The sequence below is a fragment of the Silene latifolia genome, chromosome 11 (genome assembly GCF_048544455.1).
Source record: "Silene latifolia isolate original U9 population chromosome 11, ASM4854445v1, whole genome shotgun sequence".
NCBI classification, from domain to species: Eukaryota; Viridiplantae; Streptophyta; class Magnoliopsida; order Caryophyllales; family Caryophyllaceae; genus Silene; species Silene latifolia.
In genome coordinates, this window is record NC_133536.1 from 3,819,256 (window position 1) to 3,837,882 (window position 18,627).

Consider the following 18,627-nt stretch of genomic DNA (forward strand, 5'->3'; position numbering starts at 1 on the left):
GACTACCGATAACCCACACACTCCGATATCTTTTCTGTAATCGAGTTAGAATCCTCTCGATTTCCAAAGCCTAGCTGGCTGGCTAGTTGCATGATTTGACTACCCAACTGATGACCTCTATCACTTGAATCACATTTTGAAAAGACCCAACTGTGTTGGGACATTGACAAGATGAAAGAAACCACCCTACATTTTTGCACACAGAATCATGCCTAAAGTAGCCCAATTTGGTCAGTCTTTTAGGGCAGACTTTATCCAATTTTCCCTGCTCATAGTAAATGCATGATTGACTGGTCTTTTACAACCTGTATTTTCACCCATTAAATGCCTACACGGATGCCTAACCAGTAACTACTTTCCAAACACAATTAATAAGACCGTCTTACAACATAAAACGTTCAAGCAAACAGTCTTCCACAAAGTACCGCTTCCTAGAGGTTTCGAATGTTTAGCATGGTCACATTTACGGAGGACTGAAATTCGAAAGAAAACACGACTTTCAGGAATTAGATAAGATGTCGAAATAGATTAATAAATGCGAGGAAGGCCTTTTTAAATTTCCACCAAAAAAGAAACGGGAGTCGAGACTTGTACACGTTCACGATCGTGATTCAAGTTTTAATCGCTGGTTGCTAAGAAAAAGAGGTTTCGCTAAATAGAGAGGGTATCACATAAAACACCAGTTAACGAAAGTGAAAGCAAGACAATGGATGGTGGACTCGTCTGCAGCAAAGACTTTCCATGCGATCGCTTGATCAAATGAAACATGGCGGCCCATCGTTGACATGCACATCCCAGCAGGTAAGCAAGCGAAACCCTGCAAACAAGCGGAATGTAGAATTAGAATTCCTGCGCATTAAGAAGTTTATGTGATGAAAACAGGTATCTAGATAGGTCAGTGTATTACCTGCTGCATTATCTTGGGAAATTCGGCACATAATGTTTTTCGTCCGGAGTCGTCGAATATTTTATCCAAGGACACGTCTTGTAGAGCCACTAGCGTCGTCTCCAGCATATCAAGGCCCGCTTGGTTTGCAAAGATGAGAACCGGAAGAGACTGCAAATGAGGAAAAAAAAAGTGAAATTACTAAAGGACCCCAATCATAGGGTTTGGGTTGGACAATCGAACCAAAAAGAAAGGAGGATTCTCGTAAAAGTGGCGTACCTTCAACGAGCAGCACAATATGGCATCTTGGTGATGCCAGAGATGTTTCAATACCGTTTCATCAATAGCGGAAGATGTTTGAAGCAATTCTGTTCCCATATGACAGCTGCGGAAAAACAAAAAGCCGCAGAATGACATGAGTTCCAGCTAAAAGTCTTTTTCTATTTAGTTAAAGCTTAAAGAATAGTCACTGAATGACGATGACGTACCTATAACTTTTACAAATCCAATGGGCTAAGGTTAGGGCCTCGGGAGAACCCGCGGACAGTTTTGGACCAACTGTAGGAGTTAAACCAGATGGGGTTATGGCCATAGCAACCCTTTGAACAGAAGATATCACACTACGAACATATTGGCGAGCCATTGTTGCAACGCTTTCCTGCAGGTTGCTGTCAAATGGGAGCTGAAAGGCAATGGTCAACACAGAACGTGCACTTCCAGAAGTTGACGCATCCGAGGCTCCCTGGCTTGTCGGTGGTCCCACTTCAAGACTTGAAGTCAAGTCAAGTGTTCGGTTTGTTGGATTGTCCTGTTTCAGATGGTTTTGTTGGGAGTTATAAATCAAAATATTGAATGAGAACAGTTACAATGATGGCAATAGATTAAGGTAAAAATTAAGCCGAGGGATGGATAGATGAAAATTGTCAAAAGGTTGTCTTTGAAAGCGAGAACAAACAAAATAGCAGCCCTAAGCTTTGGTCAGTCAAATTACGCAGTTATTTCTATGGCTCCGCACTAGGCAGTAAATTAAGTCAAACTTACTGGTTTTGAATCCAATGGAATAATACGGAACCCAGAAGGCAGTAAGGGAGCATCATCAGGAAACATTTCATCTATAGGTGCAAACACAAGTTCCGAACAAGCTCCGACTGTATTCTCGTCTATTCCACTGCATATCTGCCGGAATATATCAAATATAAGTGTGCATTAACTAACAGATAGAAGAAATGAAAAATTACCCAATTTTGGATCTTGATCATTTAGGGGAAAATAAAGATTACAACAAAACCAACCAAAGGCAACACAAAGGACGGCTGGATGGACATAGTCTACACTCTTACCCGTGTTTTAAACACAAAGAGGACGCAAGGGATGTCGGACGAAACTAGTATACAGTACGGTTTTACCTATCATTCTAACTTGACTACCAACTGTTTAATCAATTGATAAAGTTTGAGTAACACAAAGTCACAAATTTATCAATACTATTCTCATACCACGTAACGTGTTCAAAATTTTAGGTGAATTTAAAGTTTTGACAATTACCTTGTGCTTAGAAAAACAGTTCAAAAATGAACCTAAATACCATAGTTCTAGAGATTTAAGCGCATACCTGTAAGAGATGAATATCTCCAGACATATAAGCATCTTCTGCTGTAAGAGAATGGCCTTCCAATCGTATCACCTCCAGCATCTACCATTTACACAAGATATAAATTGGAGGTGGTCAAAACAAAAATTCGAGTATAACCTAATAAATATTCATAATCTAATAACCCATCCCATACTAGCAGATTTTCAACTTCGAATTTGTTGACACAGAAGCAAAATGATGAAACATAATCTCCTATCGGAAATTCTCATTGTCCAGGCCAGGGAACAACTATAACAATAAAAAATACGAATTCCAAGACAGAATTTTACTTCTTCATGCTCAATTGTGTGACCAAGAGGCATGATTATTTGACTCCCGCTAAATCTCGTAGCCCGCATTCCTGGAAATGCGTACGTGTTTGCCTTTAACGCTGCAGCAGAATATGCGTCAACACTGAAATCAGCCCACTCAGAGCGATGTTCTCTCAAGAATCTAACCAGCACAGCAGGAGGTACATTCTGCACATCAAGTTTGTTCTAGTCATGTCAATAACTAATAGATGAATTATGCATAAATCTTGCGAAACCCATAATACACATGCCCATTATTAGCGTAACACTTGAATAACGGTATAAAATCATCTTGAATAAAACGAAAAATGGCAAGTTAGCCAGTAGCATGTATGCTGGAGAGAGCAAGTACCCTGCTTGGAAAACGAAACTCAAAAAGCATACCTGAAGTAGCATAGATGCCTTTGCACAGAGCACTCCACCAACGACTGGTAGTGAATTAGCACCGTTTAGACTAGCCATGAAAGGCTTGGCTGAATTACAGGCAATTATCACATCTTCAGCACCATCACAGTTCAGCAATGTCCAACCATCATCACTAAATCCATTGATCGCATCATTGAATCCTCTACAGATAACCAACATATAAACAAATAATTAATGAAAAATAAAATATGAAAGCAAAAGGGTAGCAAGTTAGTCTATCTTTTACAATGTTCACATTTCGTGAAACAAAATTAAAAATCAAAAGTAAAAATATACCTGTTCAGCCTCTGACTAAATGTTCGTAGAACTGCTGGCTGCCGACCCAAGCCATAAACAACATCCCCACTTGTCTCCTGTGCAATTTGCCGGATATAGTGCAAAGCCTTCACAAAGAGAACACTTGGTTATCATTCCTATAGGCGCCCATTGTTTCCGCAATATTAGCACAACGCATTACAACAAGAAAATAAAAATACGCGTTTGAACTTACTGCTATGGTCATTTTCTGGGCAACAACTTTTGAAGATTGATATAATGGCCGCAGCACCTCTGGTACACTCCATGCCTACAAAACAAATTCCTAAACATCCTCGAGTAGTAGAGCTTTTGAGAAGGAAAGTTAAGAAACACCACAAACCTCGAGGTTGAGATGGTCAACTATATGGACGATTGAACCACCACCTTCACATGGCCGGATGAGATAGCCACTTGGAAGCATTTCAGCTCTAATAAAATGGGGAGCAGCGTTGTTTGGCCCAGAACCAGTCAGAGATCTCTCACAGACCTTTAAGTAACGAACAAGGAATCAAACAAAGCTAAATACACAACTGTGGTCAACAAAATCAAGCGAATCACACAAAAGTCCATCCACGGAAACTATTTCCTCCGTCTATGTTTAAATTTCGTTTTAGTACAAGAGTTCGTGTCCAAAATTATGTCACTATTATCAATACAAGTAACTTACTCCCTCCAATCCAAACCAAAGGTTACACTTGCTTTTGGGTGGTCTTCGAAGCGATACTTTTACTGTATTCTTCTTCATTTACGAGACTTTTTTTTTACAAAAAACAAAGTTTTATAAAAGATTTTTCCATAACAAATCTATATATAAGTTTCGTCTTGCAAAGCTTCATACTTTTATCGATAGTCATGGTCAAAGTTTTTGAAGTTTGACTACCAAAAGGTGAATGTAAATTTTTTGACAAAATACACTTCAAAGTGGTGGTGATATACTTTACTTTGCAAGGGTATTTAAATCAATTCAACACGGTATGTTGCATTCATAGTGTGAATGTCGTCCTAAATGACAGATCAAGTTGAATTGAGGGAGTACAAAACAGCACTACAAAGCAGCACAATAGCAGACTGTCAGTTAGTCCTTTTCTATCAGGATGTAACATCAGATGAACATACCACTATACTGCCGTTCTCTAACGTGGTGGTATAACGCAAAGTCCAAAAATCTCGTGCAGGGGCCAAAGTAGTGGGTGCATATATCTGGCAAGAGTTGCTTCAGTAATCAGTAATCCACTGGTAAAATAAGCACTCCAGCGAAATAATAGTACTTGAATCATACCTGTGTATAAATAAGTTCAATTGTTCCTCCAGTTCCAACAGGAAACACAGTAAAAATTTCAAGGCTCCGGCATTCACGGAACCAAGATGGACGATCTTTAAGGATTTCTGCAATCTGGAAATCAAAATAAATACTTAAATTACTCATCATTCAACACGAATTCACTACAGCATTCAAATCAGAGTCTTAGGCATATGCAAAGAAAATCACGTGAGCTTTTCAATCAACTTACCTTAGAAGGCTCTAAACTAACTAAACCACAAGCTCGGGCTGCCACTCCACTACATCTTTGTGAAATGGCAAAAATCCCAACTGAATCCGGACCAGGCTGTGAGATTTGTCAGAAAAGACAGAATTAGAGTGCTAAGCATAAAGACAAACACTCAGCATGAAATTACAAGAACACGATTTCAATTAACAGAATTAGAACCTTCATCCCAGGCATCTGCACCCAATCAACAGCAGTTCCTGTCGCCTTTGAAAGGAACTCTGCCAACGTCTCCTCCGCAATAGACAGGAGACTGGCAATAAGAACAAAAAGGGAGATGTATCAAACAACAACAATAGCATTGCCATAGTGCCTCGAGGGCTCTCGCATATGGCGGGGTAGAAGAGTCATTTGTACGCAATCTTAGCCCCATGTTAACAAAATAAAGAGGGTATTTCTGGATGGTCTATAATGAACATTGCAATTGCGTCAGATGACACGCTACTTCAAAATAAAAAGAATGTAGCCAAATTTAACAGTCCCCGCCCAAAGTCCGGAACCAAAGAACGTGTACTAAAAAACAATGGAACATATTATTAACACAAAAAAGACAATGTATACTTAATCCACATGGCAAAGTGGGGAGAGCTCATAAAGCTTACCCGGCAGGGTTGTTGGGGTCTCTGCGAGATTGCTGAGAAGTGGTGACCACAGACTCACAGCTTCCATCAGTGGCCACTGTCGGTGCCTGGAACATTAATAAATTCTCCAATTTACTATAAAAAAAGAAAAAAAATCTTCTTTCTTACAAGATGAAGTATATCGCTAAGCATTATTTCGAAGTACCACCGCACTAAACTGCTTCTCCTTGTCTACGCAATTTACATATCATCCTAGGCATTTTTAGCAATTAAGAAACATCAACCCACCAAACACATTAAATAGACCACCATAAATATTCAGCCTTCATTAAAAACGAAGTACAGAAACAAATTTACCCATGACCACTGACCAGCATTCAATAAAAACGATTATTAAATTTAGAACCATATCAACAGCAACCAAGACCACCAAGACGGAAATGGGAAATCACAGAACACCAGAGGATCACAGAAATTTTCAATCTAAATTGCTATAATTAACTAGCAACACATAAATCTTGTTAATCTACTACTAATTTAGAACAAAAAAAATGGCAACAAATTTAGAAAGATTGACACTTTCGCACATTGTAAAAAAAGCCAACTGATCTACGCAAATGACCTTAAGATTTCTTACATTTTCGCTAAAAATGAACAAACAAGACAATAACAATAAGAGAGAAACATACAGTTTGAAGATGTTGTCTCATAAACCCATTTTCATTAACCAACTGAGACACCTGTTTTTGCAATCGGTCATTCTCCTCCATCAACAACTTATTCATCGCCGACAACTTCCTATTTACTGTCTGCAACCTCGATGACTCTTTCCTCTGCTTCTCCCTACACCTACACCCAACAGAAAATTTCCAAAGAGAAAAATTCAAACACAAAATTCCAAAAAAAAACCCTCATTTTAGACATTCAAAAGAGCAAGTCTTGGATAACTCATTCTCACTCAAATGCAATGGCAAATTGGCGGGGCTAGAGGGCTAGCAAGTCACCCCTAGTTAATGTACAAGAATGGAACTTTTTTATCAACGTTTTCGTTTTTTTTTTGTCAAGTTCTTGCTAATTCGCCCCATCTAAAATTTCCGATCTACATTTCAATTTTCAACCCCTGACTTCAACTCCTCGCTCCGCCACTAGCCAAAGTTAACTACAAAACTCGCCCTAAATAGAACCGCCTCGTCTCAATTTTCACAACCAAATCACCAAAAAAGAGTACTACCAGGAAAAAAGGCTTAACCTCCTAACTTTGATTAACATAAAAAAATCATATTATTTGGTTTAACGTTTTCGACTTTTTTCATTCAGTCACTCTATAACCTTATACTAATTCGCCCCATCTAAAATTTCCAAACTAAATTTCAACCCCAAACATCAATTTCTAGCTCCGCCACTGGATGAAATTAACAATAAAACTCGCCTTAAACCCGTAAAAACACATCAAATCATACCATAAGACTGTCTCATCCCAAATTTCACAACCAAATCACACAAAACATACAACAAAAATGTTCAACCTCCTATTTTGAAACCAAAGACCAATTCCTAGCTCCGCCACTGGTTAAAATTACCTACAAACTCGCCTTAAACCCGTAAAAACACATCAAATCATACCATAAGACCATCTCATTCCAAATTTTACAACCAAATCACACAAAACATAGAAAAAAAAAGTTCAACCTCCTATTTTGAAACCAAACTTTGATCTGTTTAGGCTCAATATTAGACAGAATTGGACATTCCCTGATCAACTGCTGACGTCGCAACGAGCTCGGTTTCGGGCACTCAGCATACACCCTTTCCAACGCCTCCACTTGCTCCGATGTGTACCTAACATACTTCCCAGCATCTGCAGCTGATGCAAAATGCTTGTTTACACCTCCGCCGCCGCCACCACCTCCGCCTCCACTGCTACCACTGCTGCTCTCCCTGTACTGCATCGTCATCATCGCCATTTTTCCTGTGGGACCCACCAAATAAATTAAAAAAATACATAAATTAAAATTAAAATGAAATTGGGTTTTACTGAGTAGTTAAAAAAAATCGCTAATTCTTATATGAGACGGTCTCATGATAAACTTATGGGAGATCACACAACACAAGAAATCACTGAAATTAGCTAAAAATTCAACCTTTTTTGTGGGGCTCTTCAATAAATTAAAATTACTAACTAAAATTAAATTGGGGTTTTTTTGTTTGATAGATTAAACTCACCTGAACTAAGATTTTAGCTTTTTTTACTCTTTTTTTTGCAATTGGGTATGAAATTACTGCAATTTTTAGCAGAAAAAAGGGGAAAAGATTCAAACTTTATGGTTTTTTTGTAAGTTTTTAGAAGAATGTAAGTTAAAATGGGTGAACTGAACTCTCACTGTTTCTGGTAACAGAGAGAGTAGTAGAAAAGATGCATTTAGAGATGAAGAACCCTAAATTGAGAAATTTTGATGGGTGTTAAATTAATTGATTAAATTAGGGATTAGGGATTTTTGGGGGAAGTTTAATTTTGGTATTTTGTTGTTGAATTGATGTGTGGAAAATGGAGAGAAAAAGCAAAAAGGGAAACAGTGACAGTGAGACAGTGAGTGGGTTGGAGAAGAGAAGAGAGTTTTTAAAAAAAGTTGGGGGTGTGAGAGTTTTGCAGCTTTTCTTTTTCATTTATTTAGTAGAGCATGGATAGTTGGTTGACGCGGATATATTCGTCTTAATCTTAAAATAGAATATGATGACTAGCATGACACACATTAGTATCGTCTATTCAAGTTTTAAGAGTTAGACTCGGTTTGGCACGACATTTTAGATATCTTATTTGACTAAAGTAGCTTATTTGACCAAAATTTCAGCTACCTGAATTTTTTGCAAGTGTTTGACAAGTAGTTTATTTGGTCAAATAAGGTACCTGAAATGAAATGCTACTCATGTAGCATTTGAGAAATCAGGTACCTGAAATGACTTATTTTCCATTTTGTACCCCTTTATTCTATCAATTGGTCTCCCTTGTGACGGGTTACCATTTGTGGCGGATATTTTGTGAGTTAAAATGGTAACAAAATGGGTTAGTAGAGAAAGGGGACCACATGAATAGTGTTGCAGAGAGAGAAAAAGTGGGTACTTTGTGAGGTAAAATGGTATCCGTCACTCAAGAGTGACGGATATGTGCCGTCACAAACAAGAATTTGTGTTATTCTATAATATTAAATAATTTGCATATCCTTTTACGTCATTTTAACAAAATCAGATACCTTTTCAGCTAGTTTGTCAAACACATTTGTATATAATCAGTGACTTTATTAGATCTTAATTTTCAGCTACCTTATCAGTTACCTTTTCAAGTTTCAGTTAGATTTTCAATTTTCAGTTAGCTTTTCAGTTTTCAGCTACTTTTTCAGATAGTTTTGCCAAATAGAGCCTTACAATGGCAGTATTCGTTTTAGGATTAAATTCTAGTTCTTTTTAGCTGAAAAGAGTTTATTTGAACTGAATTGAATGGAGTTAAACTGGCAACCTAAGAGGAAATTTGTGAAAAGATGGACAGAATTAAATTAAGCTGAACTGAAATATGTTATTACTTGTATATATAGGGGTAAAGGACAAATATTTTGATGGTTTCTAGGCATTCTCTTTTAGTCTTTTTACCTCGCCATACAAAATTTATGGTCAAGTGTATTGTTATTTAACCGGTTTTATTCTTAAATAAAATATCTTCTTAAAAGAGACATGTTTTCATTTTTTCGTTTTTTAGGTGCGGTAATTATCACGTGAGATTATTGTTCAATGAGTAACGAGTTTTATGATATTTTTACAATTAATTTTGTGATTATAAATGAAGTGTAATAATAGTCCACTTATTCTATCATACAACGGTTTAATTTGGGAGATCGATAAATTGCATAATATGAGATTTTTCATTTCCAGGTTTTGTAGTAGCACTAATTCTTTTTTTTTAAGTAATGATTTGTTATTTAGACATGTCTTTTAGATAATTTGTCATTTTTGTTATCAAACGTGTTGGCCAATATGTATTATTTCTAGTCGAAACAAACCAAACCATGTAAAGAAAGGAGCATGCGAGGCTTTTATGACCCATAAGGTGTTGCCTGCTAGTAATAGACTAATAGGTGTGGTCTAGTTGGTCATTTTGTGGTCAGGTGTTGAGTTTTGCCTTAAGGTGTCATGGGTTGCCAAGGCTTGTGATGGGTTTTGCTAGGCTAATTTGGGGTGGTTTACTTCTTGGAGAGGTGGGCGTAATACGGCTACGACCTAAGGGTGGAGGCGAAGGATGATGGCATCGGTTTGGTGGTGCTGGTCCTCAACCCTTCCTTTCGTGGCTTCGACATGTCATCTCATGACTCTATAGTAAAGGATTCTTTAGCTAAAATTGCATTCATACTCTAATTTTTCTCTTACATTACCTAATCACGCACAGGTAGGTTTTACTTTCTTTTTCTTTTGAATTATCTGATTACAAAATACAAAAACAAAGAGCAAAACTCAAATCTTATGTGGGTCATAGAGTGAAATAAAGAAAACTAACTTAATTATCATGTATAGATAGATTGATGTGTGCATTATCATGTATGCCGGCTGATCGATGATAAATAGCACTTTTTTTTTTCTCAAATGGCATTGAAGACATAAATATTTTCGAAAATTGGACTTCTTTCAACTATTTGCAGGAAATGGGTTTACGACTCTACATCTTGTTTTATTTTCGTACCAAGTTCAGTAGTCAATCGCTATTAAATTAAACGTAGCTTTTGGTTTCAATTAACCACATGTGGATTATTAAACATCCTTTGACAAGTAATTGTACGAAATATAAATCGAGAATGAGTAATCAAAGAACAGAATCCGATGTTATCAACATGGCTCCATTTTCGGCCCGGGTCAATTCACACTGGCCTAAACTACTATTACCTTGGAGACCAATTTTTGACAAACAAGATGCAGCTATTTACAAGACCCCTCCTATAGTCCTTTGCCTTCAAATAAGTACAAAAGGTATGTGTGTAAACATCAAAATTATCCCATTTATGTCAAGAATTTGTTCTCAAAGGAGACAATTTATGACATTTTTTGTTAGTCAAGGATCACAATCCTAAACTTCACGACAATAAAGTAGACAATTATTTCGTTTCATGTTAGTTGTTACCACCTTCTAAAAGCATAAGTGTGTTAGCACTCATAATCTACTCATGCTTAAAAACAAAGGTGAAAATCAATCATTTTTTTTAATGCTTTTTGTAACTAGGGTCAATCCTATTTGGCAGTTTTAGTGAATCATCCACTGGAAAAAAGAAGAGACCAAGTCGACCAATACATATCACAAATTCTTGTTTCAGACGGACCATTTTCGTCTGAAACAATAAAACGGGGTTTTGTGACTAATTTATGGTCGAATATAACCACAATGATCTAGCTAGTGTTATAGCTTATTGGTTTTTTTTTTCCAAAAATGATCACATTTGGCTATAAAATGGTTTCAAAATCCCGTCTTATTGTTTCAGATGAAAATAGCTCCAACTCAAGACAAATAGAGTTGAAGGGTCGTCTCGTCCATAGAATTGATCCCACAAACTAAGCGAGTAAGGATAAAACATTTTCATGCATTTACAAAGGCTTAACATGGTAGCCTGTCTCACACAGGCTGATAATTTAATTTGAGCCCAACCCATATCTGACTTAAGTCCGCATTTAATCACCTCTACCAAGTCAACAATACAAGGTCCAAGAACAACACAATAGTGCATTATCGAATGGTTCAGTTACTTCCGCCTATATCGAGAAAAGTGTGAGTGTTCACCTCTTTACAACTTTACACTTGTATTTAACACATTTTTTTTTTGTGTTGACCAGGAGTATCCCCTACCGACAGCTGGAACAATCTCCTTTAATGGGTTAATCCCTCCCAAGTTTGGCATTTTTCAGGAATTGAACCCATGACCACTTGTTTAAGAAATTAGAGCCCTTATCACTCACACCAGTCAACTTTGGTTTTAGGATCTACATGTGATGTGTAGATGATCAAAGATATAAACGAATGAAGTACCTGATGAAACAAACACACCGCGGCATCGGTATGTAAGGGAATAAACACTTCACAGCAAAAAAAAAACATATAAGTACTAAACAACTCTTGATAAAGATAGCTACTAATTCGATTTTGAGCTTATGTGCTGGTTTTGGAGGTCGACATAGCTACGATAAACACATGGTGATAGCCGATAGGCCAACTCAAATACAGGATGAGCCGAGAAGGAAAACAGCAAAGACGTGGGGGGATATCGTACAAGATGAAATTGAGTGAACGACAAAAAACCGATACCAAAATCATATCCATACTCGTTTGATGAAATACTCCTAAAAGATCTACATTCACCCTTAAAAGTGTTCTCAGAGTTTAATCTGTTCCAACTTTGCTAACGATTCAGATCCCTGTAGTCCTTTACCGCAATCTTCCCCCTCAACGGGCCCTGCCAATGACTCTGGAACTTCCTGTTGAGCTGGTTGATCATCACGTACTGGCGTAGTCTGCCTAATACAAACAGGTTCAGGTATTTGAGATTCCTTGGATTCTTTTTCAGCTGACTTCTGAACTGGGTCAACTTTATCAACTGCTTTATTAGGCTGTGGAGCCTTTGAAACTGGTAGGGGAGAGCACAAAGGAACACTTTGCCTGATAGATACTGGTGGGGCAATTCGCACAGGTGGGGACGAGCAACAAAACATGGCATTCCTAATAGTTACTGGAGGTGCAATACTGTAGCACGCTGGTCGAGGATGCCGGATTGGTATGTACGGAGTTGCACCGACTCCAAGTAATCTCTGAGGCCGGATTCCTCGAGGCTCTGATGTCACATTATCAGTTACTAAGAATGGTGATGGGAGCGGCTGGGGCGGTGTCTTTTTCGGGAAGATAAGAGGTAGAATTTTAGAGGTGGGCTTCGCAGTACGTTGGGGACTCGGTGGTCTTGGGCTTTGTACAGGAAAGGTATGTGGGAAAGGCTGTGGAGTAGACGACGAGCTTGTCATTCTCTCCCTTAATCGGTAACTCAACAATGCCCGTGCTACACTAACCTGCTCAAGCTCATCTGAGTTCTCCTGCTCTGAAGATAAGCCTGTTGTTTGCTGCGCCACTGTTTATACAGAACAAAAACATCAAAACTTCATACCAACTTAAAGGGGTGTTTCAAACAACAGTTGTGCTCATCAGCTACTCCCTCCATCATAATCGTTGTTTACGTATTCATTTTTAATCCATCTTACTCATTTGATTTAGATTTTTGTTTAGGTGAACTTTCTTTGTTAAAATGATTTGTCTTAATTTATTTTCCTAGCTGTACCAATGTGACAGGTGGACACCACAATCATTACGTTCTAACCGATTTAAAAACAAATATTCGCAAATTGATGAGACAAATGAACCAAAATGGAAATGATGTTATTTGTTAAAACTCCGATTACTTCTAGAAATCCATTCATAGCTTGAAGAATTGTGCTTGACTTGGCTACTTTTCAAGGACAAAAAATTTGTGTTTTTGTTCTCAAATGAAGTGTAACCGAATTGCCGAGTGTGGACTTCGAGTGTTCAGCACGTAAAGTGGCAAAAACCGAAGAGTGTGAGTAACATAGATGCCCATTTTGTGTGGCAAGTTTACGTCTATGACCAATACCTAATGGATCCCAAGTAACACAGGCAGTTGTGTACATACTAGTATAGCTAACAAACACACAGAGTATCACGAATGCAGGATTGTAAAAATTTTACCAACTAGCTCGAAAGAAAATAAATCTAGAAAAGGAGGAGACAAATTGTGGCAGAACTGGGACAAGAAAGATTGGCCAAAATAGTTTATAACGGGTACGATAAACTTCTCATTTGAAATCTCTATGTTAATTCTTCTTGTTATTGGCGTTATTCTTTGGGATCATGCATCTTTCATTAATTTGCATTTCCATTTGCAAATTATTATGTCCCTTAATTTTGTGCAAGACACTCTTGGGTGTTTAGTGGTGGCGGAAGAGCACTATGTCTATATATAAGCAAAAGGATGCATCATGATCAACACTAGAATCACGTTTCCATGTTTTTTTACCTTTTAAGAAGTAGGTCAGAATGCCGAGGACATAAAACAGATTCTACAACTACCAGAATCAAAGAAATGTATCATGCACAATGAAAATGGAGTTGAAAGGAGGGCATACATTGTTTTAGAGATTGCCATGCTGCCATGGCTGCATTCTTCTCCGCTTGTTTTTTATTTTTAGCAGGCTCACCCGTAAATGTGATCCCAGCCAGTTCTACTTTACCGGTAAAGACTGGATGGTGTCCAACTCCAGACCTAAAAGTGATGTAGTGTGGCAATGGAGCTCCAACCCTTTGTGATATCTCTTGTAGCAGGTTTTTGTAAACTCCAGTCTCATCCTGAACAGCAATAAAATCATCATTACAAAAGCAAAGATACAAGCAGCATAACATTGACATGAGTACATAACATTCAAAGCAAGTCGCAAAAGTGGCATGTATTTATTATTCAAAAATCTACCAAGCATTTGGGACACATTCTACAAACTAAAATGCATATTCAATGTTTTAGTTTATCTACTTTTTATATTTAGATCATTAGTTCTTCGCCTAAAGGAGAGCATGTTTCTTCGGACTATAAACAGAAAAAGGATTTGCTGAAATATTCATGTACCTGTAGTATACGAAAGCATGAATTTCATAGCAGAAAGTATGTAGATATCTTAAACCTAACGCTGGAAGAGCAGATAGAAACAGAAACTCACATAATTAAATAGATAATACCAAAATACTTCAAGTGCCCATGTATGTACACAACTACAGTGAATAACCTTGGGTTGAGACTCACCTAAAATAGTCTCATTTATAGTTTTATACTACCAATCACACTTGATAAAAACCCAGTCTCTGAACGTAAAGATGGAAAGGTCTTTCATCTTTAAACAATCCAACAATTATTTCAATCTAATGTGCAAGGCTCCCATGATAATGCGCATATAATATATATTCTTTCTCGCACTATTTCTCAGAGGCTGTTTCATAAAAACATTCGTCAAGCACAATTATGTATCATTACTCATTAGTATTTGGTCATCACCCTCCAATCACAACCACAATTTGAGGCGGTTGGTCGCATATATTGCACAGCAAACGAGTTTAGGCTGCACTGCAACGGCCAGTTCTGTATCATGACTGCAAACAATATTTAATACTGTCATATTACAAGAATACTAATGAAAACCATCACACTTTTGATTAGATATAGTTCTGGGAAGTTACTAGCTTATGTACAGCAGTTTATCATGTTGAGAGGTTAGTTGTTCTTTCTACTACACACGGTAAACATTCACTTGTTTCACTGAAGAATGTTTATTGACATATGCCACTTAATGTGTTCCAAGTACATTGAAATCAACATCGCCCATCAAGTTCGAAGCACAAAAATTAGGTAGAGGGTACACCAGTTATGGAAGGGATTATCAAATGAGCAAGTAGTGGCTGCATAAGGACCACACAGGACAATACCGCGCACACCAAATTCATCAGCATGCCAACTTTAAGCTATATTTCTCCATTTAAGTTCAGCTAATAAATAACAAATGCTCTCAACAAACCATCATTCAATAGTTCCGTCTCTCAAGTTATAAATTCGACCTGCATGATCATGTAGCTTACTACCACAACTATAATAAAGAGAAACCTTCTTTTGCAACAATAACCCAGCCTTAACGTTCAAAAAACGGTTTCAGAATCATAAATCTGAATGGGTGAAAGGAAATACGAGTACATGGCTTGAATAACTAAGTTATGTTGGCAAATTTAATATGAGAAAATCATGAACAGATAGCAAGTGCAGGATCAACACACTCAATTTGAAAAATATATCCCCTCATCTCTCTCTATCATGTGTATTAAACTCAAATTTATGGCGTACCAAACACATTCAATACACATTAATCCATCAGTAAGTGACTCGAATATTAAACATCCAAACAAACAGCGAGACTCTACGAGACGGTCTGGTCTCACAACCTAAATTCCTGAGGCAACTGTCTGTGATGCATCCACTGCTCGTATACGCCTGGTCTTACAAACTATATTACTTATATATTCAAATTTATGGCATACCACACATATTCAATACACATTAATCCATCAGTAAGTAACTCAAATATTAAACATTTAAACAATCGGCGAGTCTCTATGAGACGGTCTGGCCTCACAACCGAAATTCCTGACTCCTGAGGTAACTGCCTGTGATGCATCCACTGCTCGTATACGCCTGGTCTTACAGCCTAAATTACTTATATAACCAAATGTATGGCGTACCAAACACATTCAATACACATTAATCCGTCAGTAAGTAACTCGACTATTAAACATTCAAACAAACGGCGAGTCTCTATGAGACGGTCTGGTCTCACAACCTAAATTCCTAAGGCAACTGCCTGTGATGCATCCCACTGCTGGTATACGAATGGCCTTACAACCTAAATTATCTATATCTTCAAATTCATGGCGTACCAAACACATTCAATAGACACTAATCCATGAGTAAGTAAGTTGAATATCAAACCTTCAATCAAACGGTGAACGTCTTATGTATTCCTCGTTTAAGTATTTAAGGTTAACGGGTTAGTCTCGCACCGTAATACATGTACTTAATAATCTGAATTCAGAAGTAAGTGCAGTTGTTCTTCAATAACATCAATAAATAATCTCCTTAAATGCATTACTAAAACTAAAAAATTTCCAATTTATTTAATACCATCAATAAATAATTATACCCAATTTATAGTTCAAAAATTCCCCTGCTACTTACAGTATTTAATATTTCCTCTTGATTTAATACACTCCACATTTTAAAACCAACATTCGATGAATTCAAACATTCTGCCTTACAGTATGATTTTCATTTCACAGCACGAAAAACCGGCGAAATCAAGCATAGTTTACCAACCCTATTTACTCAAAACAAGCTGAAATTATCTCAAAAAATGCACTTTGCCACTTCATATAGTGCACATTATATATTTATGTCCTTACATTCTATTAGTTTTCGACTTCGTCAATAATAATAATTATTACTCCCTCCACTTCATCCAATTAACCCCATTTGAGTGTTCCCTTTACTAGACGAAAAAATCAAATGGGGATAATCGAACTAATACTCCCTCCGTCCCAATTATTTGTTTACTTTTATAATCTTTGTGAGCATAATTAAATAAAATAAAAATGAAGGCTTGTATTTCACCTTGTGACGGTCACAAGCTTGTGACCACTAGCGATAATATCTGATTAAAATAATATTATAAACAAACGGGGTAGTGAGAGGTCACAAGCTTGTGACCGTCCCTCCATCTTAACCCGTAGCCCCATTTGAGTGTTCCGTTGTCATGGAAAAATCAAATGGGGCTAGCTGATCGGGTTAACAGGAGACAACGGCTAACAACTAACAAACAAATAAAAAATAAAAAGAGAGAAGACGAACGAGAATACGAGAAGCGAGGGAGTGAGTGGGGCCACGAGAAGAAAGAGAAACGAGAGCGACTTCAGCGGCGGAATGTTCAGCTTGACGGAGAGTAGAACAGTAATTCGGCGACTCAAAATTTTCGCCGCTAAAGTGAACAATAGCTTTAAACCGCGGCGCGTGATCGGGACCTTCGCGAATGCACGTGTAGGAAGGGAGATTAAAGCAACTCCTTTGTGCTAGTTCTTGTAGTTGATTTTTATACATAGTTTTTTTTTTGTTGTAATGGAAGGGAAAAATGGAGGAGGAGAAGGAGAAGGAGAAGGAGTTGGGTTGAGGTGGGTGAAGTGGTGGGGGGAGAGTGATGAAAAAAGGGAAAGAGATTGATGAGGGGGAATTAATGAGGAGTGTGTGTCGAGGGGGTGGATGATTAATTTAAGACTAGTTTAGATTCCGTGCAAATACAAGGTATTTAATGCTTAAATACAACCCAATGGGTTGTATTTAGTATTACCCTTATTAATAAGGGTTTTTCTAACATATGCCCACTAGGCATAGGTTAATAAGCTAAAATAGGAAAGTATTAAATGTATTTCTTGTGAAGAAAAGTAGATGTGATAAGATATTACAATTTCCCATGAAAATATCATTTAATACTTTCATTTTTTGATTTCTTATCCTATGCCTAGTGGACATAGGTTAGAAAAACCGAATTAATAATCACTCTCTCAATTTACTGTTAAAGTTTACAATATTGATGTGTTCTATTAATTATTAAGATAGAAAGAGGAAAACTTGAAAATAATTTTACATAAGAAAAATCAAAATATCATTGTGTATCTAGTGTTGTATTTTAGGGAGATTTTCGTATTTTATAAAATCACACTAATTAGTATTTCGACGATGTATTTTTCAAATAAGAGATCGAAGATATTTGTGATGGAGAAAATTCTTTAATATAATAATTAAAATATATTTATGGTTAAAATGTGAAATAAGACCATGCCTAAGCAAGGTTATCAACTGGGTCGTGACCTTGTTGGGTCACGCTAATGACGGTAATTAAGGAGTATTAAGGTGGTAATTTGGTGACCTTGAATAACTCTGGGTCAATTGGTGACCTTAAGTTGAGTTGGTGACCTTGTTGGTAACCCAGTTGGTGGCACTCTTCCATTGGTTGGAAACAAAAAAAGTACAACCGTCAAAACAAAGGGAAGGTGACATTTGGTTGAGTATGGTGACCCGGTAGGTGGCAGTCTCTCATTGGCTGAAAAGTGGAAAATAATTGGGTTGCTGACCTAGGTCGTGACCTTCTGCTTGGGAGGATAAAAGTGAGTCAAGATAATTAAGGTGTGATTAAGAAGAAAAATATTGGTGACCCGATTATCTCGACCTTCTGTTTGGGGATGGTCTAATACTCCGTAATAATATGAGTAAAATATATA

General features: G+C 37.3%; 2 protein-coding genes across 4 annotated transcripts; both read right to left on the reverse strand.

The window, feature by feature from the left end:
* Positions 1–524: 524 nt before the first annotated feature.
* On the reverse strand, positions 525–8,318 carry LOC141610681 (homeobox-leucine zipper protein REVOLUTA-like). 2 transcript variants are annotated; one of them, XM_074428892.1, is made up of 19 exons: positions 7,905–8,318; positions 7,371–7,650; positions 6,371–6,530; positions 5,703–5,788; positions 5,263–5,353; positions 5,065–5,160; positions 4,833–4,946; positions 4,670–4,753; positions 3,894–4,040; positions 3,747–3,821; positions 3,533–3,639; positions 3,215–3,398; positions 2,810–2,998; positions 2,499–2,579; positions 1,928–2,062; positions 1,375–1,694; positions 1,166–1,271; positions 908–1,057; positions 525–817 (listed from the first exon to the last, which is right to left on the reverse strand). In XM_074428892.1, exons 2-19 carry the CDS (start codon positions 7,643–7,645, stop codon positions 668–670), a joined length of 2,550 nt encoding a protein of 849 aa, XP_074284993.1. In that variant the 5' UTR covers positions 7,646–7,650; positions 7,905–8,318; the 3' UTR covers positions 525–667. The 2 variants fall into 2 exon arrangements, with proteins under 2 accessions (XP_074284993.1, XP_074284994.1); XM_074428893.1 differs by having other exon boundaries at positions 7,371–7,736; positions 7,784–8,318.
* Positions 8,319–11,823: 3,505 nt separating this feature from the next.
* LOC141610682 (double-stranded RNA-binding protein 2-like) lies at positions 11,824–17,591 on the reverse strand. Of its 2 annotated transcripts, none has more exons than XM_074428895.1 (3): positions 17,204–17,591; positions 13,893–14,112; positions 11,824–12,823 (listed from the first exon to the last, which is right to left on the reverse strand). In XM_074428895.1, the coding sequence occupies exons 1-3, from the start codon at positions 17,447–17,449 to the stop codon at positions 12,081–12,083; spliced, it is 1,209 nt and encodes a 402-aa protein (XP_074284996.1). In that variant the 5' UTR covers positions 17,450–17,591; the 3' UTR covers positions 11,824–12,080. The 2 variants fall into 2 exon arrangements, with proteins under 2 accessions (XP_074284996.1, XP_074284995.1); XM_074428894.1 differs by having other exon boundaries at positions 13,893–16,079; positions 16,289–17,548.
* Between the last annotated feature and the right edge of the window lie 1,036 nt (positions 17,592–18,627).